Genomic DNA, 26,492 nt, shown 5'->3' on the forward strand with positions numbered 1-26,492 from the left:
GAGTTGGAAGGGACCTCCTGGGTCATCTAGTCCAACCCCCTGCACTGTGCAGGACACTCACAACCCTGTTGCTCATCCACTGTCACCCGCCACCCCCTTGAGCCTTGATTCCCATCTGCCCGGTACTACCCTCCTCCCTTTTTCACTGGCACTTGGGGCTAGAAAAATTAAACCACTGGAGACAGCCGCAGGAGGTGCTGTCTCTCTGAGGCCGAATGTGAAAGGAAACAAATGCATTTCCAAGTCTGAAATCAGCTTGTAAGACCAGCATGCCTTGTCCCAACCTCATTGATTTCGCAGAAACACAGCCTTTTGCTAATTTTTTAAATGCCTCTCAAGCCTTTGCGTTTTCCCCTTTATTTTCAGAAAGTTCTGCTTGTAAGCCACCTGGAATGGTCGGGGAGGTAGGATGCAGAACGCAGCGCTCAGGTTATAGGAGGGGCAGAGAAGGCCTGGCTCTCCCCCACTTTTCGTGAGCCAGGCCCCCTTGGCTACTGATTCGTTAAAGCCACAGCCCCTCCCCAAAGGAGAGGAAAGTTCTGGACACGGGCCAGGCGGTTTCGAAATTTGAGCCCTACCTGTATTCCGTTCACCCACTGCCCCGTATATTCCTGATTTGTGGTCAACCACCTCATCCGACCTTCGCCGTGGCGCACGTCTCTCTCCCACTGGCCTTCGTACACATTGCTGGACTTATAGCTATTCGGGGAAGAAATCGACAAGGAAGCCAACTCTGCCACAGTATGTACAGCATCGAGCAAGATGCCTTTGAAACAGACAAACGCAAGTTTTATACAGGAATGTTGCTTTAATTTCTTTTCGATGCAGCAAAGGGGGCGAAAGGGCGAACAGAGCTTCTGCATGAAATGCTGGAGTTACTGTTTAGGGCTATGCCTAATCTCACAGTGACATTTTGCCAGCCCTTTTGTGGGTGCACCTGCCAAACTGTGTCAGAATTTTGAAAGTTGCCCACAGGCTGAGAAGCACTGGGCACTCCACTTTAAAGCGAAGTGGCCGGCACTCTTGACGTGAACAGAGGCCTAGGCTGACATGAAACTCACGGGAGTCCTGTCACTTTTCCTCAATCTAACCAACCTCACAGGAGTATTATGAGAAAGGCGGGGGAGGAACTACACAGAGCAGGGCTAGTCAAACTGCGGCCCTCCAGACGTCCATGGACTACAATTCCCATGAGCCCCTGCCAGCATCTGGAGGGCTGCAGTTTGAATACCCCTAACATAGAGGAACGGTGGCATTTCAACAGACCAATAGTCAGAAGAATACTTCCCTATAGTGACAAATTCATTCATTCATTCATTCATTCATTCATTCATTCATTCATTCATTCATTCATTCATTCATTCATTCATTCATTCATTCATTCATTCATTCATTCATTCATTCATTCATTCATTCATTCTATTGCTTGGTGCTCCCCAAAGGCTTGCGGCGGGTCACAGTCATCTGAATAAAAGCCCCAATAAAATCCCCTTAAAACAGACATAAAAATCAGATCTCATATATAAAAACCCTTAAGACACGGCGGCAAACTCGCCCCAGCTCTAACAGTAGCCCCAATACCATCTGGAATCACAGTCAGAGTAGTTGAGCAGTGGAATTGGCTGCCTAAGGAGGTGGTGAGCTCCCCCTCACTGGCAGTCTTCAAGCAAAGGCTGGATACACACTTTTCTTGGATGCTTTAGGATGCTTAGGGCTGATCCTGCGTTGAGCAGGGGGTTGGACTAGATGGCCTTCCAACTCTATGATTCTATGATCCTGCATTGAGCAGGGGGTTGCACTAGATGGCCTGTATGGCCCCTTCCAACTCTATGATTCTATGATCCTGCGTTGAGCAGGGGGTTGGACTAGATGGCCTGTATAGCCCCTTCCAACTCTATGATTCTATGATTCTATGATCCTGCATTGAGCAGGGGGTTGGACTAGATGGCCTGTATGGCCCCTTCCGGCTCTATGATTCTGTGTTTCTATGATCCTGCGTTGAGCAGGGGGTTGCACTAGATGGCCTGTACGGCCCCTTCCAACTCTATGATTCTATGATCCTGCGTTGAGCAGGGGGTTGGACTAGATGGCCTGTGTGGCCCCTTCCAACTCTATGATTCTATGATCCTGCGTTGAGCAGGGGGTTGCACTAGATGGCCTGTATGGCCCCTTCCAACTCTATGATTCTGTGATTCTATGATCCTGCGTTGAGCAGGGGGTTGCACTAGATGGCCTGTATGGCCCCTTCCAACTCTATGATTCTATGATTCTATGATCCTGCGTTGAGCAGGGGGTTGGACTAGATGGCCTGTATGGCCCCTTCCAACTCTATGATACTATGATCCTGCGTTGAGCAGGAGGTTGGACTAGATGGCCTGTATGGCCCCTTCCAACTCTATGATTCTATGGAGGGGGAGGTTTTAAAACCGCTACCAAAACATGAGGGTTTCGGGGGCTGGGGACTTACCATCTTATCCCCCATCCGCTTCTGATATTGTTTACAAAGTCGCCTTCGTACCACGAAGTGCCTTCCCGGTTGTAATAAATGGTGCCCTGAAAAGTAAATCGCATGAACACGTCATTGGACCAAATGCACACTTTTAATTCTTTAATGCATGCTGAAGGCGCGGTCCTGGCCCTGGCATGTTTCGTCCAGATGACCGCGATGCTCCTTCCCGCGTGGCCTGGTTACCTTGCCGTGCCTTTTGCCTTCACACCACTGGCCGACGTACGAGACGGGGTAGGTGCCGGACTTGTACATGCCGAAGCCGTGCCTGATGCCGTTCTTCACCTCACCTTCGTAGACGCTGCCGTCGGGCCAGGTGTAACTGCCGTGATGCATCTGCACGTTCTTCACAAAGTTCCCCTGAAGGGATGAAGGCAACAAATACAGACTGACAGTGAAAATGAAAAGGACCGCTCAGTGTGGCCTGGGGGAAAGGTCCATTCTGGACGGGGGATCTTGGAAATCTCAGTAACGTTTGCCAAATATTGCCTTCTAGGGCAGTGGTCCCCAACCTTTTTCTCACCAGGGACCACTCAACGCCTTTTACTGAAGCCCGGTGGGTGGGTGGGGGGTAGTTTACTCCTCTACTCTCAACCACTGCCCTAGCGCTCTCTGGTCGCTATGGTAATGTTTAAACATCCCTTCAAAATAAGATACAGACACGCCACAACAATGAACATAAGGAACATTTTATTTTCATGGAAATTTTAACTCATGACAATGACAAATCAATGGGAACCCTGAGCTTGTTTCTGTGCAACGAGATAGTCCCATCTGGGAGTGATGGGAGACAATGACACCCGAAGTGTGTTGTAAAGGGCCAGGGAGGAGGAAGTAAAGGGCCGAGGAGGGGGGAGAAGGCGTCCTTCGGGCCCCACCTCCAATTAGTTGACATGTGGTCCGCAGCTCACAGGTTGGGGATCGCTATTCTAGGGTATCACAGTGGCGATAAAAATGACTCGGAATCCAGACAGTCGGGAACAAAGATGGCCTAACTGTGTCTCTCCAGATGTCCATGGACTCCAATTACCATGAGCCCCTGCCAGCTGGCAGGGGCTCATGATAATTGGAGTCCATGGACATCTGGAGAGCCAGCTAGCAGGGGCCCATTGTAGTCCATGGACATCTGGTGAGCCACAGCTTGGCCACCCCTAAGACCCCAATGCCTGGAAGCCTAAACTGTCCTCATTAACTAAAGAGTTGAGAAGGCCCTATAAGTTGACACATTCTCATCCCCTTCACCACTGTGCGAACTCCCATGGGGGTTCATGACAACTGTTCCCCCTCCCCCGGACCATAGTACTTGAGAAGTAGAGGCTGGGAGTTTAGATTGTTGAACTTCCCCCAGCAACACATCCCCTTTGAACCTGAGAGTCCATCAGGATCAGGTAAGAGGAATCTCGACTCTGGCCTTTAGGACAATCAACTGTAACAAAGCTCCGTGTCAGGGTGGCCAAACTGTGGCTCCAGCAGGGGCTTGTGGGAATTGTAGTCCATGGGCATCTGGAAAGCCACCCCTGCTCTACGCCACGCCAGTCCCTTACCTCGTACTTCACCTCATCAGCCCATGTGTAAGTTCCTTGTCCGTGCATGAGGCCTTCTGAAAACATGCCCTTAAAAAGAAATTAAAAACAAGCTTAGTGGGTTTAAGCCAGATCAATAGACTTAATGCCAGTCAAGTGTACTACCCCCATATCTGTTCCATGTAATATTTGTGGTAAGGCCTAGGAGGAGGAGCTTAAGTGCCACTCAGCGCTTAACACCCATTCAGGGCGGCTGTCCCGCCCCTGAGTGCCTCCTTCTCCAACCGGTTTGCCTGTCTGTCCAGCAGCCAGCCAATCACCTTCCGTCCCCCACCCGGCCACGCCCTACTCCTTCCAATTCCCTCCAAGGCTTGGAGGCTGCAGATCACTGCCGCATGAGAGCTGCCCCTGCCAATGAGTTCCCTTCCTGGGGACCTCTAGCCGGCAGCCTTTCCAGGCCCTTGGGGGAGGTTGAGGCCATCTGCAGAGTGCTTCCAACCCCCCCCTCCAATCCTCAATGCAATGGGCCTTGTCCCTAGTCCAAAGCTAACATACAGGCCCCAGCATAATACTCACTTGGTATACATTTCCTCCTTGGAATTTTGCTAGTCCTTCTCCCTCATACAACCCATGGACCTTTTCTCCTTCAAAGCTACAGAGAAAACAAGCTGAAGATGAAAGCTAACAATAAATCAGTAAGCTCATCCTGCAATGAGCAACGGGTTGGACCAGATGGCCTGTATGGGCCCTTCCAACTCTATGATTCTATGGGAACGCAACAACCTCTCAGGACAGAACACATAAATCATTAAAGCACCTTTTCTTATGACAGTGCCCTGGGACGATGCTTCACTCAGTAAACCTTTTTTTCATTGGGGCAGTTCTCGCCTCCCCCCCCTTCAACCCCAACAGGCCTTCTCCCAACACAAAAACTCTCCAAGCTTTCTCTTAGGCGTGCATTGCTAGCAGCAGGAGTGGCAGACTCAGATTTATAGATATATGGCTCCAAGAACTGGTACAGAAACACTGAAAATTCCAGGACAACACTATAATTACGACAGAAGACCGTAAATCAGAAAGTACTTGCCAAAACCTGGAATTTAAAAGTTTAAAAGAAAAAATTAGATTGCCAAAATTCATAACAAGTTTCCAGTGGGACAGGCGGGTTTTGAAAAAGAAGCATTATTTATTTTCTTCAAGTTGCATCTTGCCTTTCTTCCGTAAAATGAAGGGCAGAAGGCCACTGCAGCATTGACTGGATTCAGATTTCCCTTAGCTTTGAGCAAGGGTGCCAAATAATGGATTAAGTACACAACTAGGATCTGAGGGACCTGGGTTCAAATTTCCCACTCTGCCAAGATACTCACTGGCCCAAACTCTCATGAAAAGGTCCAAGGGTCCCTTTGTAGGCTTGACCTACTGTGACTGTAACCAGCTGAGACATATTATGAATTTAGAGTTTATGATTTTGCACTGAGACTCCAGTTCAGAGGACTAGAAGCATCTAGATTTGTCACTTTGGAAGACTGGGTCCTCAGAGGGAGAAGATCTTGCCAAATGAAACATTCTGTACATAAGTACTTTTTTTGAATATCAACATGCTCTATAAAGTGATGGCTCATTGTCCTTTGTACAGAATTATTTTTTTAATCTATGTTTTGTTTGTTTTCATTGTTCAATTCTTATATCAATTGATGGCCAAAGGTCGGCGGGAAAGCTTTAAGAAGCTTATTAAGAAACTTTACTCAGCATCTGACCATCTGGTACCAAACATCTTGCTTCCTTCCACATTGCCCTCACAAGGACCTTCCAGTTATAAGGCGCTGTGGGATTTTTGCCATCTGTTAAGATTTTTGTGTTTTGTGACTGGGTTTAAATGGGGGTTTTATTGAATTTTATTGCATGGATTTTTTTGTCTGAGACACGTCCCAAGCCAATTTTCAAGAGTGGCGGGCTATAAATCCAATCAATAAAATAAATAAAAAATGCTATGCAATTTCTTTACTTAAGTCTTGCCAGTGGTTTAGATGTTCTACTGCTTCATGCTGTTTTAGCAATCAGGGCCACTGAGGAAAGCTTTTGAAAACGAATCAAATCCAGGAGTTCTTATGGCCAGGCTTTATAACATTCTGTTTTACAATATTGAGTATATTAGTGATATTTCAGTGTTTCCTTGTATTGTGGCAATTGCACACTTGTGCTTTGCTTTTGCTTTGTTGGGGAAGGGGTTGCTTCTTTTGGCTCGCAGCCTACCTCACAGGGCTGACGCTCGAATAAACCGGAGAACCCCAGGACAATACATGCTGCCTTGAGATTCTCGGAGGAGGAGCAGAATAACTAAACCAAGGCAATAAATACCCGTTTTTCAAGCGGCGCACATGAATTCAGCCTCAGATCGCAACCCACCGGCCTTAATTCCTAAGCGACCTTCTGCTTTTACCTCTCCACGATGAGTCGGGTGAGGATGGGCTCTTCGTATTCGATCGGTTCAAGAAACGGCGGCTCTTCCAAGGACTTGGGCTCCTCCGGGGGCGCTAAGGAGACCGGCTGATCCTCAACCACCGGCAAGGAGTGCAAAGACACCGCTGATTCCCGGACAGGCTCGTGGACGGGCAGTGCTGCTCCTTTTTCTCCCTTTTTGCCGTTTTTCTTCTTGTCTTTGCCCATCGCTGCTGCTAAAACGGGATCAACGCTGCGGGTCCCTGCAGGCTCTTGGCTCAAGCAAGGAAAGAAGAGGAAAAGAAGAGAAAGAGCAATGAGAAAGTTGCTTGCTGAAATTCACAAAAATAAAATTCCGCACATTTGCAAAGCTGACACTGCCCTGCACGTAAACCCTGGCAGCCCGAAGGGTGCCTCTCTCAGGGATGGAAATGTCCACGGCCGTCTCTTACTTGCAAAAGGAAAAACTACGGCTAAGGGGCCTTTTTGAACTCTTGTGTCTCTCCCGGGCCCTGGAGCAGTTAGCAGCTGCAGAGGCTGTTACTATAGCAACCACAGTCACAGCCCGGGGAAGGGAACTCTGGGGCAGCCATTTTGTTTTTAAAGGGGCCGCCGTCCTATTCGGTTCCTCTCCAGAGAATAGGATAAATTCTTCCTCATTAGTACTCTTGTTGCTTCACTCCACTGCAGAACTGCCTGAGAGTGCTTAATGTTACCGAGGGAATCTTTAGAGGAATTAGATCGCTATCTGATTAACCTTAATGTAAAGGGGTGTTTTTTTTGGGGTGGTTATGGTATTTTATTTTATCATTGTTATGCACTGCTGTGAGTAGTGGTATAAAAATTTTGGGAGAGTAGTTTTGGAGAGTAGCGGTATAAACATTTAAAAAATAAACAAGCAAACAAATCAGCATAGCTGAAGTTAGCATCCCATAAGTCTCTGTGGGAGCAAGGTTCAAATTCCTGGCTCTTCCTCTCTGTCGAGCCTACCTTGCAGGGTTTCTACTGTGGGAATACATGGAGAAAGGCAGAACAATGTGGTATTACTGCTTTGGGTCTCCATAGGAAGAAAAGCCAGGCATAGAGATCTACCTAAAGAAGGGGAAAATCGCTATCAGCAATTTCAGCTGTCGGAATTGGCTGAGCCTGAAATTTCTTCGCCACTATTTTTGTGGAATAGCAAGCTAGGGAAACTGCACTATCACTGATATTCACACTTTCTGAACAGTTGCATCCCATTTTATACGGCTTGAGGGTAGTATAAAATCAAATTATAAGTAAAAATGAATAAGTTCGTCACACAGATATATATTAAGTTCTCCTAGCAATGACTCCCTCCCCATGCACCTGACAAAGCAAACACCAGCCTGCCAAAAATACAACTTTAGCCTTTGCATTGCTCAAAGACTCCCATTTATTTGAGTTATGAAAGATTAATCCAGCTACCTCTTTGGAATCACTGAGCTTGCAGTTTTGAATTTTTTGTGCAGAAAGGCCACACATACTACATGTGTTCCATTGCATTGCCCTTCTGTAAGCCTGCATTCTGTCTATGCATGATGTACACGGAGCAGCTGGTGAAAGAGCCACACAAGCGTGCGATGCAATGAATCTGTCAGTCATAAAAGTGCCACAAGATTCCATGTTTTTAATGAGCAAAGGCGAGTTGTACGTAAGTGAAAGACACTCTGCACATGTTCCTTTATACTGTTTACAGTGCAGAACAAGCAGGATACTTGAAGACATATGGCCAACTTGTGGCTCTCCAGATGTTTGTGGACTACAATTCCCATGAGCCCCTGCCAGCACATGCTCATAGGAAATGTAGTCCATGGACATCTGGAGAGCCACAGGTTGGCCACCCCTGTGCATTCTAAATGGGGACGTTATTTAACAAGAATGTTTTAAAAAATCATTTTAAAAATGAAACTATAAATAGCACCCACATACACAAGAATATCTACATGACAACGATGAATTTAGAAGTTGTTTCCAGTACAGATTTCATAGGAGACAACTTACATCTTGTTCACGACTGCGCTGGACTTGCTCTTGTTGAAGAGACAAAAAGATCCATCCTTCACAACTGGGTCACGTTCAGCAGGCTGAGTTGTCAAAATTCAAGGGGATGACCCTAGTAAAGGTGTCCCCCTGGCACAGCGGTTTTCGGAAAGGAGCAGCCCATCTCACCCCACCCCCCCACCCCCAGTTTTTCCAGCTGCAGCCCCTTCTCCTCCCGGCATTCACTTATGTCAAAGAGGAAAAGGAAGCGGAACCAGGGAAGAAGGCTCACAGCCCCTCACCCACCCAATACCCTCAGTACGAGATAATATGAAATGAGCAAAATTAAACGTTCATAAACTGCAGCGCTATAGCTCAAGCTGGTCCTAGAGCCAGCCCAATGAGGATTTCCAGATCTTCTAGTCCCAAAAAGAACTGTTGTGGAGGGCCTTGAATAAAAGCTCTTTTACTCTGACGCAAGGTGGATTAGGACCCCTGTGCCGCACAGACATAGAGATCTTGTGGCTCTGTCGCCACACGCTGCTGAGGAGACAAGGGGACAAGACACTGAACTCTGCAGGATACATCTGCCTTTATTACAAAGTGGATTTTTTAAAATCAAAATTATCTGCAAAAAAATGGGAGGCTTTAAGCTTCAGCTTTGGGGAAAAGCTCATGATCAACGGGAATTCCAAAATCAGTCAGAATGAAATAAATGCGGGTTGTTTTTTTTTTTTTAAGTTTTGTTTAAGGCAGATAAAGGCTTGCTATTCTTGCGAAAGCAGATCCAGGTTGGCTATATGCCTTATGGTGGGCCTCCCATGCGGACAGTTCCACGGGTGCTCAATCTCACCCATGTGGGTCACCAGTTTCTTCATCTCCTTTCTGTTCAGCGCTGTTCCAACCATGATCTGGGGAAGGAAGGGGAAGGGGGGGGGAAAGAGGTGTAACAAAAATTCAACGTTTAATGCTGTTATCTTCTTTAATGCTCCCCCCCTCCTTGTACTCTGTTTAGGAGACGTCAGTGGTGTCCACAATGTAGCTCTCCCCTGCTGGCAGGGGCTCATGGGAATTGCAGTCCATGGACATCTGGAGTGCCACAGTTTGGCCATCCCTGCCCTACGGTGAACTAGCAGTGCTATCCTAAAAAGGATTACACTTTCCCAATCCCACTGAAGTCAGTGGGCTTAGAAGAGTCGACCTTTCCTCGGGATTATATTGCTCATTTCGCTTTTCTCGATGCCTCCTGTTTCCAACTTGCCTAATTTGCAGTGCTCATGGGGCCAGAGACTTCTGGCTGCTAACATGCCCTCCTTCTCAGTAGCAAACACAAGCAGAAAGATGATGGCTCATCACTTGCCAATACATCCCTTTCACAGCAGCTTCCATGGTGCTGGCCAGTAAACCCAGGGCATGAATAAAGTTTTGCAAGGAAATGAGACATGCTCTCCACCTAAGCTGAATGCAGTCAAGCTAAGTGTGCATCACACACACAGGGGGCCAGGGCTCGGTGGTAGAGCATCGGCTTGGCATGCAGATGGCCCCAGGTTCAATCCCGGGCACCTCAAGTTAAAAGAACAGGCAGCAGGTGATGGGAAAGATAAGCTGGAGAGCTGCTGCCAGCCTGAGTTGACAATATTCGCCTCGAAGGACCAAAGGTCTGAGTTAGTCCAAGGCAGCCTGATGTGTTCCAACTACGGCAAGTTATTTACACATCCTCCAAAACCCAAATGGAGACACAAAGCACAGTATGGTTTATTCGCCCAATGATATTGCTGCAATACTTACTGACTTCCTACATGCTCTAGAAGCAAACATCTGTCTCACCCGGGAAGGCCGGCACATCACCCCAGGGCAATCGCTCAACATGAAAATCAGCTCCTCTATATCTGGCGGGCCAAAAGTCCAGTTTTTGCTGGTCGGCAGCGAAATGAGCTTCACTCGTTGGGTCACAGGGGCTGGAAGAGTTCGAAAGGGTTGTTCTAACAGCTGGGCCGTCAAAGGGAGAGCTTGCTGGAGATGGACACTGATGCAACGGTACATGTGGGTTTATAAGTGAATGCGGGAGGACTCTGCCCGTAACTAAGACCTGAATGTTCAAAATTAGGTTCACTTCTCAAGTTAGGATCTGCAGAGACATTTCACTTCGGACACTAAGTAGCATTTTATACTATTTTTTTCAAACTATGAGATGTAACTTAAACTGAGCAGAGTGCCTCTTAGTACAGTACAGAGGTGGCGAAACCGTGGTCCTCCAGATGTCCATGGACTACAATTCCCATGACCCCTGCCAGGGGCTCATGGGATTTGTAGTCCTTGGACATCTGGAGAGCCACAGTTTGGCCACCCCTGGCTATAGTACTTAAAACCATTGTTCCAATAATCCGGGCAGTGGGGGTGTAACCAAACTGACACATATCCATGCAAATAGCAGCTATTGTATCCCGGAACCCTGGCCTGAATGGCACGTGCTTTAATTGTTAGAAATGCGAAGCTATCAAAATTATTTAAGCAGGACTGCATTTCTTTGTCTTCCTGTGGAAAAAGGAATTTGGTTGGGAGGAGCTAAGGGGATGAGTATTGCTCCTAACCATGTTATATTGCCTTGAGGGGGAAATCTAAATGAAACCGATACCAAAAATTAATCCGACGCCTAAACGAAACCCCTAGGCAGCATACATGTCATGTTGAAGTTTGTCTCGCATAAAGCAGCCGAGCAGAGACCTACCACTTTCATCAATGACAAAATCAAATCCATTTTTTCGGAAAATCTCCAGGTTTTCCATCAACACGTTCTCATTGACGGGAGTTAAATTCAGGTTCTGAGGCCTGGAAAAGTAGAAGAAGGGGGGAGAAAAAGGCATAAATGGCCAAATTCTCCTTGTGCAATTACAGAAAGAATAGCCTAAATGGGCTTGACCATGTCTGCTTCCTTGCAAGGTCGGCCAAACTGTGGCATCTGGAGTGCTGCAGTTTGACTACCCTCTTTGGAGATTTTTAAACAGAGGCTGGAGAGCCATTTGACAGAGAGGCTGATTCTGTGAAGGCTCAAGGGGGTGGCAGGTGACAGTGGATGAGCGAGAGGGATGTGAGTGTCCTGCATAGTGCAGGGGGTTGGACTAGATGACCCCGTAGGTCCCTTCCAACTCTGTGATTCTATGATTCTAAATTCTGTCTAAACATCCGGAAGAAGTTCCTGACAGTCAGAGCGGTTCCTCAGTGGAACAGGCTTCCTCGGGAGGTTGTGGGTTCTCCATCTTTGGAGATTTTTAAGCAGAGGCTGGAGAGCCATTTGACAGAGAGGCTGATTCTGTGAAGGCTCAAGGGGGTGGCAGATGACAGTGTATGAGCGAGAGGGTTGTGAGTGTCCTGCATGGTGCACAGGGTTGGACTAGATGACCCAGGAGGTCCCTCCCAACTCTATGATTCTATGATTCTAGAGACATCCAGCCTGGGAAGATTTATCAACAGTGACTAACCTCTGAGTGGTGATGTAAAAAAATGAGGCTGTTAATTTATTAGCAGGTTTCTAAGCCATTATAGTGTCACCATCAACGTTCAACGTTTTGTTGTTTTAATGGTTATCGATAAATTATGCATGTACGCCACCCTTAGCCAGGCTCGGGAGGGTGGCTTAGAAATCGAGATAATACTCATCCGAACACTTACGCGATCAGTTTCTGACCTTGTAGAACTGTATGCTGCTGCAGCATCTCAAAGTTGTATTTCTCATCTGAGGCGTGCTGGTCCACAATGAAGAGGTCCGAGTTCAACTTGACTATTATAAATCCTAAGTTGAACTGACCGATGACCTCCATTTCGGCAAACGCCTCTTTCCTGCGTACACAATTTTTTTGAAAACGAGTGGGTTATACCTTTCCCACACCGGACTCCTTTATCTGCTCAGTAGAAAACATTTCAGAAAAATCTCACAAAGAAACCATGATCCTCTGGGCAAGAAACAAGTATTGAAAAGGGAACATTATTGTGTGTTTTCAAGCACGTTATGGTACATATTCACATTGCAGTTTTTTATAAACAGATTACAGTGTGTTTATAACATAAACAGTGTCAATAAAAACAAATTCCAGTATATCAACTAACAATAATTTTAAGCACGGGTTGGATATTGTCATTTGAGTATCGGCCACTTGAGGTCTTCGTCCTTAGCAAAGCAGTCCTTGTAAGGGGGGGCTCAGCAGTATTAACCCAGGCTACAGAAGGAAGGGCTGAGGCTGGCCGACAGGTGTGTCTACAATCACCTCTGCGAGTCAATGGCATGGGCAGGATTCGAACCACAGACTTCCTGGCTGGCAGCTCATACTCCTACCTAATTCCACTAACATGGTTGCAACTATGGACTGCAAGTGCTATTCAACAGCGAGTGATTTATTATTATTTTTGGGAGGTATATGACGGTGAAAATAGCCCTTTCAATGGCCATAGGCTTAGCTGCTCTGATGTCACAGAGGAGCCGGACAGCCTAGAGCAGAGGTCTCCAACCTGGTGCCCACTGACACCTTTCTTGCCCAGCAGGGCATCTGACTGGCAGCTGGAATTCTGATTGGCCAGGCAGATTTTTAAATAGCTGCTTTGGTAAAAGCTGCGGCTGCAGCACAAGGATGTCTGCCCTGTGACTGAAGGGAACCTGTGTGTAGCCAAGATTTTTTTTTTTAAATAACAGGCTCATTTTATGTTGTAACTGTTATTATATGATGATCCATGTAGCCCATGTCGTTCCATGTAATCGCCCTGGGCCATATGAGAGGGCGGTATAAAAATCTAAGAAAATAAATAAATTGAAAAAGCCATCCTGTTAAAGAGAGCTTCTGCCTGAAACGCTGAACCATTACCATGGGACAACAAAATCAGAGTCCAGTCGCACCTTTAAGACCAACAAAGATTTATTCAAGGCGTGAGCTTTCGAGTGTCTGCTAAAACTGTTTTAGCAAAGAATTATCATACAGCATCACAGGGCTGAATCTGGATGTTGTGACACAGTTTACTAATTTAACGGAATTAGCTTTTGCTTTATATTTCCACTGTTGTGATGGTAGTTCATTAGTCTGAGGAAGAGTGCTTGCACTCGAAAGCTCACGCCTTGAATAAATCTTTGTTGGTCTTAAAGGTTCTCCTGGACTCTGATTTTGTTGTGCTACTTCGGACCAACCCAGCAACCCATTTAAATTACCATGGGAGTCCCGCATGGCCTCATTTCCTGACATGCTATGCCTCCTGCAGCAGCCATTTTCTGATTGTGTCCACTACTGTGGGCCTCAGACTTCCACCAAGTGCCCAAAAAAGGCTCAAAAGGGTTGGGGATGCCTGGACTCGAAGCAACACAACTGCCTGTTGTGTCCTCAGCCATAACGCTTAAGAATGACTGAGTTATTTAGCTAACAGAAGCAGCACTGTAAAAAACCAAAGCTAAAAATACCTTATTTCTTTTCTTAATTCATCCTCCGCTGATTTATTTTCCCCAGGGCTAATTTTTGCTCTGAATTTCCGGTAGCTCAGCATTCCCGCCTTCTCCTGTCGTTGCTGGATCAGTTTCCTCACCCTGTCCGTCAAGGAACTCATCGAAAACGCCAGCGTGGTGATTTTCTTTTCCACTTCCAAAGGCACGTCATACTGCGACGGAACGGCGGAGTTACGAGCATCGTCCCTCCCTGATGAACTTCCTGCCGGGGACAGGGGTGGCGCGACCTTCCGACGCTTCACATCCGGGGAAGAACAGTCGACCTCCAGGGTCAACATGTGCTTTTTGCTTCGGTTCGAAACACCCTCTGACGTCTGGGTTTGCCCAGTTGTTCCAAGAACCTCCCTTTGGATTTCCCCTTTGGAAAGACAAGATCCTTCTTCAGGGGAACTCACTGTGCTTTGGCTACAGAAACAGCTGCCAGGCTCTGGAGTGCTCCAACCCGCATCAGATTCTGCCGATGTGCTCCCGCATCCAGAGTCCATCTCAACTGCTAATTTCTTGGCATTTCCAGGAGGAAGCAGAGACTTGCTTGAATCTCTATCAGCTCCACACACTGACTTCTTCCCAGAACTGATCTCCTTATTTGGAGAGCCTGAAACACTGAAAAACGTCGGCAGTTTTCTCTGCCCGGGGGAACTGAGCTGCTGCTTGGGATTTTCAGAACTCGGAACTCTGGTCTCTGTCTCCGGACGGAGGGCGAAAGACTCCCGGAGCTTCGCTACAGTCATGGCGCTTTTGGGATTCGGAGATGAGGAGCTGCGCATTTCCAAGCAAGGCTTTTCCGTCTCATCTTGAAGTCGCGGCTTAAAGTTTCCTAGGAAGATAAAGTTTTTTGGCATCGTTTAAAACAAGCAAGCAAAAAAGCCAGGCGTCTGAAAGAGATTCAGATCCTTCGTCTGCAAAAACAGGAGCAAACTGGGCAAACTGACTTTTAGATTTGTTTATGACCGGTCTTCAAGGAGCTCAGGGCTGTGTACAGAGTTCTCTGCCACTCTTGTTTTATCCTCACAATACTTGGGATAAGTTGAGACAGGCTCAGAGACGGAAAACGATCCAAAATAGGGTTGCACACTCCGGCGCAGTTTGGCCGCTTCGGCAACCACTGGGTCTTTTGTGTCTTTTTCTACTGGTCAAAACAAAACTGCGTTATGATGCTTTATTTCTATATGGTTTAGTTCTGTTGCGATTTTCTGGCATGGTCCTTATTTGTATGAGAGTTTGTGAGTGGGTGGGCAAAAGAGATTGTGTCGGTGCTTGGCTCCTATAGCCCTTTCTTGCATGCCGAGGGAAATGCCCATTGCTACTTTGGGATCAGGAAGGAAAATTCTTCTGGGCCAGGCTGTCCAGGGATTCTGGTCTATGGGGGGTCCGTCTTGGGTAGTTGTGAATTTCCCGCATTCTGCAGGGGGTTGGAGGAGATTATGCTGAAGATCACTTCCAACTCCATGATTCTCTGTGCATAATAAAACTTTTAAAAAAAATCCCTTGAATATCACCGGGTGACCTTGGGTCTCTCTCTTGCTCAGCCTAACCCACTCTGCAAGGTTGTTGCGAGCATGAAACAGATTCCAGAAGACCAAAGCACCCTACTCACAGCTCTTTGGAGAAAGGCAAGGAAGCCACATTAAATAACCACCAGACCAGAGTGGTTCACACTAACAGAGCAGCTAGAAAAATAATTTTTTCCCCAATCCAATGTTTTGTCAATGTAACCTTAAATACACTAACAATTAGTCACACAAACCTTGTTTGCTCTGCTGAAAATTTCACAGAGCATGTCAATGGGGCTAACACAATTAAAGTCACCGTGCTTCAACTAGCTGACTTGTTAGCAGAATGTTTTTTTTTTTAGTTTTAATATTAATAAAGAGAAAAGGGTCGTTCCAGTTTCTTCGGCCGTTCCTACCTTCGGCACCTGGCACCGGCTGATTCATGGCAAGCTTGTTCGCATCACTGCCAAACATCCCCATCAAAGACGTTTTCAGAACTGCGAGGAGAAGTTTCTCTTCCTGCAGCATGATCTGCCTTTTGTCAGGGGTCACGTTGATGTCGACGCTTCCTAAAACACAGGAAAAGTTGGCCTGATTTTCTTATTTCTACAGGGGGGGGGGGGAAAGGCTTCCTGATCCATACTTAGGATTTTGTAACACGCAGCAACAACCCTCAGCAGAGTTATATCCTTCTAAACCAGGAGTCCCCAACCTGCATGTTCCTGTGGGCATATTTGGAATTTGGACATGGCATGGTGGGCACAGCACAAAAACAGCTGACACAGAATCATAGAATCATAGTGTCAGAGGGACCTCCTGGGTCATCTAGTCCACCCCCCTGAACTATGCAGGACACTCACAACTCTCTCGCTCATCCACTGTCACCTGCCACCCCCCTGAGCCTTCACAGAATCAGCCTCTCCGTGAGGTGGCTCTCCAGCCTCTGTTTAAAAATCTCCAAAGAGGGAGAACCCACCACCTCCCGAGGAAGCCTGTTCTCTTGAGGAACCACTCTAACTGTCAGGAACTTCTTCCGGATGTTTAGACGGAATTTCTTTTGAATTAATATCATCCCATTCATTCTGGTCTGTCCCTCCAGGGCAAGAGAGAACAATTCTGCTCCATCCTCTACATGGCAGCCTTTTAAATACTTGACGATGGTTCTCAGATCCCCTCTCAGTCGTCTCCTCTCTAGGCTAAACAGACCAAGCTCCCCCAACCTTTCTTCATACATCTTGGTCTCCAAACCCCTCACCATCTTTGTTGCCCTCCTCTGGATCTGCTCCTCAGAAAACTGAGTCAGCCCCAAAATGATTGTCATGGCAACATTTTCTTAAAAATCTACACAGCCCAATTGGACATTTACCCATAGCGAAGGAAACTTGTCGATTTACCTAAATCCCCCCCCCCCCACTGAGAAATGTGACTGACTCACCAGAATCTGCACATATCTTGAGAACTATAAAGGGATACTGGTGTCTATTGTACATGTGGTACACTTCGTTCACAACTTTGGAAACCTGCCCAGAAAATAAAAAAATAAAACTATTTTTATAGCCCGCCCTTCCCAGTTTGCTCAGGGCAAGTCACAACAAAATAAAACATACAAATGACATAGTTATACTGAATATATAAATTTAAATTATTTTGAGGGGGATTAAATTATGTCAGATGGCTCAGTGTTTTATGGGGGGGGGGGGGCGTTAGGCAGCAAGGCCAACATTCCTCAATGTCAAAAAACTGGCCTCAGCCATAAGCCTAGTACAGGGATAGTCAAACTGCGGCCCTCCAGATGTTCATGGCAGGGGCTCCTGGGAATTGTAGTCCATGGACATCTGGAGAACTGCAATTTGACTACCCCTGGCCTAGTAGAACAGCTCGGCCTTAGAGGCCTTTTGGAACTGCTGAAGGTTCCGGCGGGCCCTGATCTCCGGGCCAGTTCTACCTCTTTCAGGCTCAGGATCCTGAGCAAGTTTCGGTGTTTTGATCTTAATGTTCTTCAGATAGAACAGCGGAACAGGCGGTCCCGTAGACACAGCACCTTTAAAACCAGCGCCTTTAAAACTGGTGACCATTCATTCAACTCATTTCTTGACATTGTAAATATATAGATATTTACCTGCCCTACCAATTTCCTGCAGAAAGCCGCACAACACAACTTTTAAGAAGTAAAGGTAAAAGGTAAAGGTAAAGGTATCCCCTGTGCAAGCACCAGGTCATATCTGACCCTTGGGGTGACGCCCTCCAGCGTTTTCATGGCAGACTCAATACGGGGTGGTTTGCCAGTGCCTTCCCCAGTCATGACCCTTTACCCCCCAGCAAGCTGGGTCCTCATTTTACCGACCTCGGAAGGAGGGAAGACTGAGTCCACCTTGAGCCGGCTGCTGGGATAGAACTCCCAGCATCATGGGCAGAGCTTCAGACTGCATGTCTGCTGCCTTACCACTCTGCGCCACAAGAGGCTCATTTTAAGAAGTAACGAAGTTAATATAGAAAAAATCTTACTTTGGTTGGGTCGCACGGCCGCTGGTTAATAAAGAAGAATTGTCTGTCTGTTGCACTCCTCCCAACGCCGTGATCGCAACGGGAAACAAAGCCTGAGACACTGTTTCGATGTATTAATAAGAAGGTAAGAGAAGCCATGTAGGATTCAGGCCAGTGGCCCATTCAGTCCAAACTGGCACAGCCGTTTGCAATAAAATTTAATTACAAAGACTGTTTTATGCAATGGAGGTTTCATGCCGGGCAGCAGACTGGAGTTTTAGTCATGGCAGGTGGCCCCACCTCTTCCTGCACCCACAAGGGACAGCATTTGGCCTGGTGCACCTCATCCATCCCTGATTTGTGTTCTTTGATGGAAGCTGGGGCAGTGAAGTTCCCAGTGCATAAACAGTCAAAGAGAGCAAAACTATAGCGTTGGCTTGCAGAATTTATAAGCTCTAGACTTAGTTTGCCTTTGTTTCTCTTTGAAGCAACATTCAAAACAGAGTATAGCAAAATAAGAGTTGGTTCTTATATGCCGCTTTTCTCTACCCGAAGGAGTCTCAAAGCAGTTTACAATCCCCTTTCCTCTCCCCACAACAGACACCCGGTGAGGGAGGGGAGGCTGAGAGAGCCCTGAGATTACTGAAGAAGAAGAAGAGTTGGTCCTTATATGCCGCTTTTCTCTACCCGAAGGAGTCTCAAAGCGGCTTCCAGTCACCTTCCCTTTCCTCTCCCCACAACAGACACCCTGTGAGGGAGGGGAGGCTGAGAGAGCCCTGAGATTACTGAAGAAGAAGAAGAAGAGCTGGTTCTTATATGCCGCTTTTCTCTACCCGAAGGAGTCTCAAAGCGGCTTACAGTCGTCTTCCCTTTCCTCTCCCCACAACAGACACCCTGTGAGGGAGGGGAGGCTGAGAGAGCCCTGAGATTACTGAAGGAGAAGAAGAGTTGGTTCTTATATGCCGCTTTTCCCTACCCGAAGGAGGCTCAAAGCGGCTTCCAGTCGCCTTCCCTTTCCTCTCCCCACAACAGACACCCTGTGAGGGAGGGGAGGCTGAGAGAGCCCTGAGATTACTGAAGGAGAAGAAGAGTTGGTTCTTATATGCCGCTTTTCCCTACCCGAAGGAGGCTCAAAGCGGCTTCCAGTCGCCTTCCCTTTCCTCTCCCCACAACAGACACCCTGTGAGGTGGGTGAGGCTGAGAGAGGCCTGGGATTCCTGCTCAGTCAGAACAGCTTTATCAGTGCCGTAGCAAGCCCAAGGTCACCAAGCTGGCTGTATGTGGGGGAGCAGGGAATCGAACCTGGCTCCCCAGATTAGAAGTCCGCACTCCTAACCCCTAAACCAAGCTGGCTCCTACACGAGAGCCACTTTTGCCTGCAAGTTGGAGATTAAGGCAGCATTCTCCATTCCCTTTGTTTTATTAATTGATTTGTATGTTTAAGTATGAAGAAGCTATCTGCTTTCATAATAGCCCGAATTCTCTTATACAGAGTCTGAACAGATGCAATATTGAAAGGCAAGCAGAGAATACAGATTGCAACATTCATTCTGTTGATCCGCTTGCCCCTAGGCAATGTTGCAAGATACATCCTCTGTCCTTCCAAATTCTGTGAATGGAAATGAATAAAGGAGATCAACAGCCCTTAAGTCCAGGATTTTTAAAAAACATCACTTCCAGCGCAATCCTAAGTAGAGTTACAGCCTTCCAAACCTAGCGGCTTAGAATGGTGTAACTCCACATAGGACTGCCGTGCTAAAACACCCGAGAGCTGTCCTGATATTGCTGCCTTATGACCATCAACTTACGTAGAAAGACTGGTTGGCCCATCGGCAGAAGTCAAGCCGTACTCTTCGCAGACGGCTTCACTAGGGGGCCGCTGGACAAAAGGAATCAAGCTTTGAAGCTGGAAAACAAAACAAAACAACCAACTAACCATGATTAGGAGAATATTTGCTTTTTTTATACTTCATATCTTTCAAATTCTTCTACTTGCTCCTCACACTATTTCATCCACTGTCCTTAACACACCAGGACAATACGTGACACCGGAGGACTATGCCATCTGGCACAAAACAAAGAGCCGGATGTGACCAATTTTGGAGGGGGGCAGGTAGACTCCTCTCCCCAAATGGCATTCAGCATCAACACCACCAGTGTTACTTTATTCCCTGGAGCTACTTATACTGTGCCTGGCTTTTTTTCCTTACCTAACTAGCTGGGGAGAGCAACTGGGTAACAAGTGCAGCCCCCCATCTAGCACCATGGCTCCAGCCCCGACGGTATTCCCAATGGTGGCTTTTAAAGATCAAATTGTGCATCTGGCATTCCAAGCACAGAAGGCTGGAGTCTTTCCCCCAATAAAAGGAATTCCTCAAGTCCCAAAAAGGGACAGATTAAATTATGAAAATCAATTAGGGATGCCATACAAAGGAATCTTAAGAGAATTTTATTTTGCTTCTGTATCAACATTACAAAAGATGGGAAGAATTATGCTTTAAACAGTTCTGGTATCCTGGAAATTATTTTTAACATGAAGTAGAGCAAAACAGATGGTTTTTATACCCCACTTTTCTCTACCTTAAGGAGTCTCAAAGTGGCTTACAGTCGCCTTCCCCTTCCTCTCCTCACAACAGACACCCTGTGAGGGAGGGGAGGCAGAGCCCTGACATTACTGAAGAAGAAAAGTTGGTTCTTATGTGCTGCCTTTTCTCTACTTGAAGGAGTCTCAAAGTGGCTTACAATCGCCTTCCCTTCCTCTCCCCACAACAGACACCCTGTAAGATATGTAGGGCAGAGAACGTTCTAAGAGAACTATGACTGGCCCAAGGCCATCCAGCAGGCATCAGGAGACATGGAGAATCAAACCTGATTCTCCAGGTTAGAGTCTGCTGCTCTTAACCACAACAGCATGCTGAGGGATACATTGCAAAAAAATTCCAATACCAAAAGTATATTTCTCTCTAGTCATCATTACAAGTTGTGACAATTTCCCTCTACTAATTAAAGTTGTTCTTTACAATCGACAGTACCTGTTTTTGTCCAAATATTGACCCAATGTTTTCCTTCAAGGACAGGCTCCCGCTGGTGCCCAGCACAAGCTGCTTCTTGCCTTGGCCAACCTGGTTGGTACACTTAATGCGAACGCCTGTTGAAATGATGCAGTACGCTTGCAACACCTGAACCATTTTTGCAAATTCCTGGATGGGGGCCAAAAAAAAAAAGCAACAAGAATTTTCTGACAAATGCCCCATTAACAGTCATAGAATCATAGAGTTGGAAGGGACCTCCTGGGTCATCTAGTCCAACCCCCTGCACTATGCAGGACACTCACATCCCAATCGCTCATCCACTGTAACCGCCACCCCCTTGAGCCTTCACAGAATCAGCCTCTCCGTCAGATGGCTCACCAGCCTCTGTTTTAAAATCTCCAAAGATGGAGAACCCACCAACTCCTGAGGAAGCCTGTTCCACTGAGGAACCCCTCTAACTGTAAGGAACCTCTTCTGGATGTTTAGACAGAATTTCTTTTGTTCATTTCATCCCATTCATTCTGGTCTGTCCCTCTGGGGCAAGAGAGAACAATTCTGCTCCATCCTCTACATGGCAGCCTTTTAAATACTTGAAGATGGTGATCAGATCCCCTCTCAGTCACCTCATCTCCAAGCTAAACAAGTTCTTCTAAAGGGGAAGGTTCAACTGAGAAACAATTTTTTTAAATGCATTTGCTTTCACTGCCGCTTCCACCCATCTTGAAGCACCTTTGTCTGTGTAGCTTTGCCAGTCAACCTGGACACACAAAATGCTGCGTGCAGAGACCACGACAAAGAGAAAGAGAGTTCTGTATTAGTGTAAAGGCTGAGCTGTGGACAATGAAATCTGTTCTGAATTCATCAAAGAGCCCACAGACTCAGTCTGATCATCTGCTTTATGGGGGCTATAACAGAAGACTCTTGTGGCGCAGAGTGGTAAGGCAGCGATATGCTGTCTGAAGCTGTCTGCCCATGAGGTTGGGAGTTCGATCCCAGCAGCCGGCTCAAGGTTGACTCAGCCTTCCATCCTTCCGAGGTCGGTAAAATGAGTACCCAGCTTGCTGGGGGGTAAACGGTCATGACTGGGGAAGGCACTGGCAAACCACCCCGTATTGAGTCTGCCATGAAAACGCTGGAGGGCGTCACCCCAAGGGTCAGACATGACTCGGTGCTTGCACAGGGGATACCTTTACCTTTACCTTTAACAGAAGACTGTCATTGTAATAAAGGGCCTCCCTTATTCTGGTTTTGTGGCCAGCTCGTACCTTTTTGATGTTGCGCAGAAATTCCTTGTGCCGTACTGGCAGGTTATAAAACAACTGCTGGACAGTGACAGTCATCCCCTGCTGCCGGGGACAAGGGGCACTCAAGGTGATTTTCCCATTGTGATCGAACACGAGACGGGTTCCAACCTTCGCAGACTTATGGCAAGTCAATATAGAAACGTCGCTGCAGGGGGAATCAAAGGAACATTTATGATTTAGCCAATAAAAGCGAGCAGTGAATCCCTCCCATTTCTTCCGCAAAACCGATACCCAGGACCCTTCTGCACTTGACAGGCTAAAAACTTACTCAAACGTTTAAAATATAATGTTCACTGCCACCCTTCTTCCTCAACTGAGGGCTGGTGTAGTGCTGCCTTTTTCAACCTTTTGACTGTGAAGGAGCCCCTGAAATAATTTTTCAGGCTTTGAGGAGTCCCGGAAGTGGTCAGGTGGCCATGCCTCACGGCCACACCCCTGGAAGTGACATGTCACTGGATGTCACTGGAAGTGACATCACTATCTGCATTAACAGACAAGCTGGAGGACTGGGGGAGAGAGACAGGAGGTGGTTTAAGAGAAGTAGGCATGCAGGCTCCGCCCCCTCCCAGGTGCCGAAAACACGAGAAGACTCATGTTTGGGAGCGGGGAGTGCTTTAGGATGCTTAGGGCTGATCCTGCGTTGAGCAGGGGGTTGGACTAGATGGCCTGTATGGCCCCTTCCAACTCTATGATTCTATGATTCTATTCTATAAGTGGTGGAGCAATGGAAGCAGCTATTTCCTTAGCTTGTTGGCCACGTCCATTAAGGCGGGAGGGGAAAGGCTGTGGACCTCCTCCAGAGCTCCTGCTGGTTGGGAATCCCTGGTGTAGTGTTTGGCACATGAAACTAGGACCTGGGGGACGCAAGTTCAAATCCCCGCTCAGATTTCTAGATGTTGATGGGCCAGTTGTATACTCTCAGCCTAACCTTCACGGGGTTGTTATGCGGATAAAATAAAAGAGAGGAGAAAGATGTGACTTGTTTTAGGTCTCCATTTTGGAAAAAGGGAAGGTAAATATAATGTAAATAAACAAGCCTCTCTACACTGTATCTACACGGCTGTCCACAGAATGCCCACCTTTCCACACAAAGTAGCCCCTTTGTAAAAGCCACCAAGACACACAGCAAAAAATAACCCTTGCCTTAATGCACACAGGGAGCTGAGTGCTTCTCCTCGAAAGCCAAATGTTTCAACACGTATAAGATCAGAGAAGGCTTGTATCTTGGAAGTGTAATGCTTCAAAGCTGGAAAAATAACACTTACAATTGGAAAATGAAATCAGAGCATTGCTATTTATAACAGCCGAAGATACAAAGATACAAGTCATATGAGGAAAGATTGAGGGAGCTTGCTCTCTTTAGCCTGGAGAGAAGAGGTGATCTTCAAATAATTGAAGGGCTGTCATAGAGAAGATGGAGCAGAGTTGTTTTCTGTTGCTCCAGAGGGGTGGACCAGAACCCATGGGTTGAAATTAATTCAAAAGATTTTTCGGCTTAACATCCAGAAAAAGTTCCTGACGGTTAGAGCGGTTCCTCAGTGGAACAAGCTTCTTCGGGAGGTGGTAAGTTCTCCTTCTTTGCAAGTTTTTAAGCAAAGGCTAGTCATCCGACAGAAAGGCTAATTTATTAACTAGGGTGGGTGGGCAGGAAGGGATGTGCCAGCGGATCTACCAGCAAGCCCTTCCTTGCATACCCAGGGAATTGCTGGCGGTAGGTGAATTTCCTCCAGGCCAGGCTGGATTCTGGGGATTTTTGGTAGGAGGGGATCACTTGGGCATGGAATTGGGGTCACCTTGGATGGGCAGGTAGTTGTGAGTTCCTGCACTGTGCAGGGGGGTTGGACTAGATGACCACCCAAACCCTAAACACCAGAAAAACAATTAATACAATGTCAAGCTCTTGAGCGGAATTTAATTTTCATAGAAGGCTTCTGAAGCGCCTCACCCCATTTTTTTTTTACTAAAAACCAGTAACCAACCCAGCCTAGAGTATAAAACAAACAATACCAAGGCAACAATAAGGAGACAGCAGCAAGACACAAGGTCGTTAGTGTCATACGGTTTACACACTCTGCACAATTTAGCCACCAACAGATTTGTAAGCAAGTTCAACCTACTCAAGCCTGCAAAGTTTTCTTCTTCTACGCCACAGCCGTTATCAGAAACTTCAATAAGCTCTGTCCCATATTCTTTAAGCTTCACTTCTGTAAATTACAGAGGAATATATAATACGCCAAAAAGATAGCTTGAGAAAGAAACTGACAAAAACAGTGCAACATGGTTAGGGGGTTGGAGACCTTCCCTGTGAGTAATGGCTGAAGGGTTTGGTCCTTTTCAGTTCAGAAAAAAATATTATGGGGGGGAAAGACGTGATAGAGGTTCATAAAATTACACAGGTCAAGAAGCTTTATTTAGCATAATAAGCATGATAAAAGGGACAATAGAATTAGTAAAACCATTACAAGCATGTAGAAGTCAAGAGGACTACAATAGAATAGAACCATTACACTAACATGTAAAAATCGAAAATAAACAAATCTCAACTTTGAAGTTTAGCTACATACATCCTATTGGCAGCTGACAAAAGCATCGCCACCCCCTCAATCAATACAAGGTTCTGGCTGTCCATTAAAAACAATACTTTAGCCTGGTTAGAAGACCTGGCACACCTAGTTAAAAAGGAGGATAAAATTATGCATGGGGTGGGGAAAGTTGACAAAGATAATTTTCTTTCTCTCTCCCAAATTACTAGAATTCAAGTGTATCCAATGATGCTGTTGGGCAACGAATTCAGAATGGAACAAAAAATACTTCACAGAAGATGATTAATTTTTGGAGTTTACTGCCAGAAGGTATAGTGACGGCTACATATATAAACAACTTTATAAGGGGATGGGATAGAGTCTTGGTATTATCAGTGGCTACTAACTATGGTGGTTGGAACCTTCTCATTCAAAGGGAATAAATCTCTGAATCTCAGAACCAGGAGGCAATGTCAGGGGAAGGTCTCGGTCTCTGTGCCCTCTAGAGAAGTTGGTTGGTCATAGCTTGAGAGACTTGATGAACAATTTGAACCAGCAGGTATTTTCTTATGTTTTTAATAGCTTACATTGAGGTTCACATATACGGACAACTTTCAAAGTGTACACTGGCTTATTCTTGGTCAAGAGTGTTTTCAATTGCTTCTATTCTGCATATAAACATTTGGGCAGCTGGCTTCTCTGAAGCCCTACCTCCTGCCTCCCTGAAAAACCCAACAAACAATGTGGGGCAAACGCCACCAAAAAGGCTACTCAGAGGCAGTCAGAAAACAAAGAGCAAGCTTACCAACACTGGTCGCACCAGCATCTATGCTGTTTTCCACAAGCTCTTTCACTGCAGTAGACAAATTCAGCACCACTTGCCCAGAGCAGATCTGGTGAACTGATTTACGGTCTATGGGCTTGATCGCTTTAGCAGACTGCAGGCTTTAAATGTAAACACAAATAGTGAGGTCTCCCAAACTTCCAGAGATTTCATACGGAACTTAGCTGAAACAATGAACTGGATCCAATTACTCCATTCCATCGGTGACATGTTTCCCCAGAGTAAGAACCCCTACCACAGGCAGAAGACTCCCTTGCAACAGTACACAGCTCTCTGAGCCAGAGGAAAACAGTGCTGCTAGCTGAACGGATTGGTGACATCTAATCGAGCAGTACACATAAATTACTGCATTTATTTATTTATTGTTATTTATTATATTTATATACCGCCCTCCCCAAGGGCTCAGGGAGGTTTACATAATAACATAAGAACAATACATGGAATATAAAACATTTGAATAACCGTGCAATAATTTAATTTCTATACCGCCCTCCCGTAAGGCTCAGGGCATTTGCAGGGCCTCGACGTTCACCTGAAGACAACTTTCCTCCCAGCAAATTGCCTATGACCCCCCCCCCAAAAAAAGGCGGGCACCCCCATTGGCCTCACTTTTTGAAAAATGCAACATGCAAATTAGCACGTTGGGCTTCCCCCCCCCAACCTCACCCCCCCCTCCACATTTATATATTATAAAGGTCTCCTGTGGGAAGCAGGAGGGTCTCACCCCGGGACTTCCCCCCCGTCCATGAAGCCCCCTGACAGAAACCCCCCTCCGCCTCAGAAGGCGCCCGCGCGCTGCCTCCTGGGTAACCACACCTGCCTTCCCGTCACGCCTCGCTTCCCAGCCCGTTCATTGGCCAACGAT

The 26,492-nt window shown here is 46.6% G+C and overlaps 2 protein-coding genes across 5 annotated transcripts in view; both read right to left on the reverse strand.

Moving 5' to 3' along the window:
- Window positions 1-8,624, reverse strand: part of LOC143827223 (radial spoke head 10 homolog B-like) — a 23,537-nt gene extending 14,913 nt beyond the window's left edge. For both annotated transcript variants that reach the window (XM_077316617.1, XM_077316618.1), the window contains exons 1-7: window positions 8,491-8,624; window positions 6,470-6,740; window positions 4,606-4,681; window positions 4,051-4,119; window positions 2,693-2,866; window positions 2,468-2,553; window positions 579-699 (exon numbers count right to left, since the gene is read on the reverse strand). In XM_077316617.1, coding sequence (XP_077172732.1) covers window positions 579-699; window positions 2,468-2,553; window positions 2,693-2,866; window positions 4,051-4,119; window positions 4,606-4,681; window positions 6,470-6,696 — 753 coding nt within the window. In that variant the 5' untranslated portion in view covers window positions 6,697-6,740; window positions 8,491-8,624. The remainder of the gene's footprint in view (window positions 1-578; window positions 700-2,467; window positions 2,554-2,692; window positions 2,867-4,050; window positions 4,120-4,605; window positions 4,682-6,469; window positions 6,741-8,490) is intronic.
- Window positions 8,368-26,414, reverse strand: PMS2 (PMS1 homolog 2, mismatch repair system component). 3 transcript variants are annotated; one of them, XM_077316620.1, is made up of 15 exons: window positions 26,352-26,414; window positions 25,589-25,728; window positions 24,379-24,465; window positions 23,405-23,507; window positions 22,223-22,406; window positions 20,958-21,125; window positions 19,734-19,831; window positions 17,947-18,046; window positions 16,877-16,961; window positions 15,858-16,010; window positions 13,907-14,765; window positions 12,139-12,306; window positions 11,198-11,298; window positions 10,297-10,427; window positions 8,368-9,380 (listed from the first exon to the last, which is right to left on the reverse strand). In XM_077316620.1, the coding sequence occupies exons 1-15, from the start codon at window positions 26,372-26,374 to the stop codon at window positions 9,237-9,239; spliced, it is 2,544 nt and encodes an 847-aa protein (XP_077172735.1). In that variant the 5' UTR covers window positions 26,375-26,414; the 3' UTR covers window positions 8,368-9,236. The 3 variants fall into 3 exon arrangements, 2 of the variants coding, with proteins under 2 accessions (XP_077172735.1, XP_077172734.1); XM_077316619.1 differs by having other exon boundaries at window positions 10,258-10,427; XR_013227221.1 differs by lacking the exon at window positions 8,368-9,380 and having other exon boundaries at window positions 12,155-12,306.
- Window positions 26,415-26,492: the final 78 nt, after the last annotated feature.

Source organism: Paroedura picta, chromosome 17, assembly GCF_049243985.1.
Source record: "Paroedura picta isolate Pp20150507F chromosome 17, Ppicta_v3.0, whole genome shotgun sequence".
NCBI classification, from domain to species: Eukaryota; Metazoa; Chordata; class Lepidosauria; order Squamata; family Gekkonidae; genus Paroedura; species Paroedura picta.

Excerpts from the sequence above, each read along its gene's own strand:
- PMS2 (XM_077316619.1), bottom strand. The coding sequence starts at position 26,374 with ATGGACGGGGGGGAAGTCCCGGG. Across the intron at positions 25,729-26,351 it reads GACGGGGGGGAAGTCCCGGG|CCTGCAGTCTGCTAAAGCGA; the intron begins GTGAGACCCTCC and ends TTACATTTAAAG. Across the intron at positions 21,126-22,222 it reads TTCTGCGCAACATCAAAAAG|GAATTTGCAAAAATGGTTCA; the intron begins GTACGAGCTGGC and ends GCCCCCATCCAG.